Here is a 3,155-nt window from a genome sequence, read left to right on the forward strand (position 1 = left end):
TCTTTTTTAATGAAACGTTTCGTCTCTCTTCCAAGAGACTTCTTCAGTCTGAGAGTTTCAGGCAATTTCAGCCTGAAACAGACTGAAGAAGTCTCTTGGAAGAGAGACGAAACGTTTCATTAAAAAAGAACCCGTCCAGAGGACCTATACAATTTTTTTCCTTTGATTTTTTGCCTGGATTACTGAGATGCATCAGGACGGCTGATATGAAAGTTATTTGTACAAAACTACAAGACAAACAACTCGTTATCTTGAGAAATGACGTGTCATTATTACAAAAAAAACATGGAAATATATATACAGAAAACGWCTGCTCTCGGCTTCTGTGCCTTTACACATCTTTTCTTGTCAACATTATTCATATTTTCAAAAGAAGTATCAATTACCAAATTCGGAAGTTTCAAACAGTTCGCAACTTTATTTTCTGTGAAACACGGGATTCTCTGCGCAATTTATTGCGAATGATTTATCTTGAAATGGTCAGATAGGAAAACCATAGCCTCAATAGTTGCTGCAAGACTGCGAGCATGTCAGACTATTTGATATTCAATCCTAGTTTTTACTCAAGACTATGATGTATCCTATAAAATGATGCATTTTCTAAAATTAATCAAAGGTTTGTGGTGAACTGTTTGTAACTACAGCTGTGAGCTTTGGAGTATGCACTTTTTATATAACTGCTGAGATCTTGGTCTAAAAGTTTTCTTGAACCAAACCTGTTGGTGGCAGAAGTAGTAAAAAATTTGCCCATAAAAAAAGAGGGGAAAAGAAGAGCGCCCTCTGCTGGACAGGCTGTTCTCACTAAGCTTTCTTGATCTCGACCATCGCCATATTGACGTCCCAACAACGCTGAGAAGGTAATCGTGTTATTTAATCGCAAATCCTCGTCGTTTTAGAACCAGTGTGGGGTGATTTGGGTGCGAGGAGAAGCTMAGGGAGAAGTAATTCAGCCGTGGTGCCATTGTGCTTCTCAATCTCAACATTTATGGGATGGTTTTTCAAGGCGTTGTCAGCCCAGCTGCCTCGCTAGTAGCAGTCTATTCACTCCCCTAGCCTGCTAGCTTAGCACTTTTTAGCTGTAAGAATTATATTTTTCGAAACGTGATGTAAGGTCTGTGATAATCACTGGTTTATGATTTTTACTTTTATTATGCTAACGCAATTTTTATATTAAATTATAGCGAAGTTCCATAAATGTGGTCGAGAGCTAGTAATGACTTTACAACCGGCTTTTCACTTTGCTGTTGACGAGCTAAAGCTAGTTAGCATCCCTGCTAGCTTCCAGGTGTTGTATCGAGTTTGGTTCTCCGGTCGCGAGAGCTCCTTCCTTAACAGCTCCACCCCTCTAGTTGACGACAGAAGCGCGTTTTTTGCTGCAAATTCGGTGACGTAACAGTTAACACGGGGCGGAGCTGGTTTTGGAAGCGCACTCCGACAGGGGTACACAATGCAACACCACACTAGTTGTCCAGTCCACCGGTTCTGCTGCTAATTAGCTGTTAGCTGGTGGGCCGTAGTGCGTACTGTCATCTTTTCCCTAACATTGTCAAGCTGGTAAACTGCTTTTAATGAACGTATATCACGAATTAGAGAGACTATTTGTCGATTGAATGCTTCATGTGGCCGTATTTATTACACACAACCTAAATTAGCTTTAGTTTTATTGGTTGGCGTGTGCTGGCTCACATACTTTGCTCGTGTTTGCCTGATTGAATTTATCGATTTAATTCAGCCTACTTTCTGGCCTTTTTTTCCCTCAACAGGAGGTATTTGTTATAACCCCCCAGTGATGACTGTATTGAACCCTGTACCTCCTGATTAGACTGGTTGGATGCCCCCCATTTCACATTCAGGTTTCTCCATTTCACACACTGTCAAATGCAAACACAAATTGAGCAATATATTATTTTTAAGTTTGTGCGTGTTTCATTTTACGTGAAACTACAAAGTTTGATGCCTTTTAATATATTTTGGTTTTGAAGAACGCATTCTATTTAGAATACAACTTGATTTTATTAGTTTGAAAACTCCTTTTTTATTATATGACAGGATTAAAGAAAACTCTAAACATAATTTATTTGTTTTTGTCCCATTTAGCTTTACCACAAAGACACCTCAGCAACTCCTGTTCACCTTACCTGTCAACATAATCCTGGAGGAAAGCTTCCAGGTATGTGCCATCAAGACTAAACTATTACTTTAGGTTTACTGTTATGCATATCTGCTCATTTAGTACCAAATTGTGTAGTAATGTTTTGTTGTTATTGCAAATTTCTGTTGTTGTGGTATTAAATGTGTTTTTGTCTTTATTACAGGACATTTTTTAGTAAAGATTCTGTGCAGAATATGTCTGGCCCTGTTCCAAGCCGCTCTCGAGTTTACCCTGATGTAAACACACAGAGGCCTCGGGAATACTGGGACTACGAGTCCCATGTTGTTGAATGGGGGTAAGAAAAATAGACTCTTTTTTTTTTTTAAGTGCTATTTTATTCTATTCTTTTGTTCATCACTTCATGTCAGCATTGTTAATGAACAGTTCTTTTTCTTTTTTCCCGTTAGGAACCAAGATGACTATCAGCTTGTCAGAAAACTAGGAAGAGGCAAATACAGTGAAGTGTTCGAAGCCATAAACATCACAAACAATGAAAAAGTGGTCGTTAAAATACTGAAGGTAAGACAATTGTTAGGATTGTTTTTTGGGATTTTAAGTGTTTTTTTAATTTTTTAATTTAATTTTATTTTACTTTATATAAATGTAGAGCTCATTAAGATTAAAAATATATTTTTCAAGAGAGACCTGGCCAAGAATGGTGGTAGCACACAAACAATAAATCTACAGTTATGAAAACATAATTAGAATACATCATAGTAAATAGCAGTAATGAAGACAAAGAACAAGGAGACTTAACACCCATAAATCTGACAAGAATCAACATAAATTAAAACATTTACAGATGCCTCATCTATATATTTATTACGAATGTTCTTAAAACTATTTTCTCCTACTTTTTACCTGCAGCCCGTCAAGAAAAAGAAAATCAAGAGAGAAATAAAGATCTTGGAGAATCTGAGGGGTGGTCCAAATATCATCTCACTGTTAGATATCGTTAAAGATCCTGTGGTAATTTTCAGTTCTGCTTTGACGTGTAAAAATT

The 3,155-nt window shown here is 37.2% G+C and overlaps 1 protein-coding gene across 1 annotated transcript in view; it reads left to right on the forward strand.

The window, feature by feature from the left end:
- The first annotated feature begins 796 nt into the window (after positions 1-796).
- The window catches only part of LOC106517721 (casein kinase II subunit alpha), a 9,996-nt gene continuing 7,637 nt past the window's right edge, over positions 797-3,155 (forward strand). The window contains exons 1-6 of the mRNA XM_014008711.1: positions 797-857; positions 1,764-1,853; positions 2,098-2,170; positions 2,316-2,447; positions 2,560-2,671; positions 3,020-3,121. Coding sequence (XP_013864165.1) covers positions 2,347-2,447; positions 2,560-2,671; positions 3,020-3,121 — 315 coding nt within the window. The 5' untranslated portion in view covers positions 797-857; positions 1,764-1,853; positions 2,098-2,170; positions 2,316-2,346. The remainder of the gene's footprint in view (positions 858-1,763; positions 1,854-2,097; positions 2,171-2,315; positions 2,448-2,559; positions 2,672-3,019; positions 3,122-3,155) is intronic.

The sequence above is a fragment of the Austrofundulus limnaeus genome, unplaced genomic scaffold (assembly GCF_001266775.1).
Source record: "Austrofundulus limnaeus strain Quisiro unplaced genomic scaffold, Austrofundulus_limnaeus-1.0 Scaffold52, whole genome shotgun sequence".
Classification (NCBI taxonomy): domain Eukaryota; kingdom Metazoa; phylum Chordata; class Actinopteri; order Cyprinodontiformes; family Rivulidae; genus Austrofundulus; species Austrofundulus limnaeus.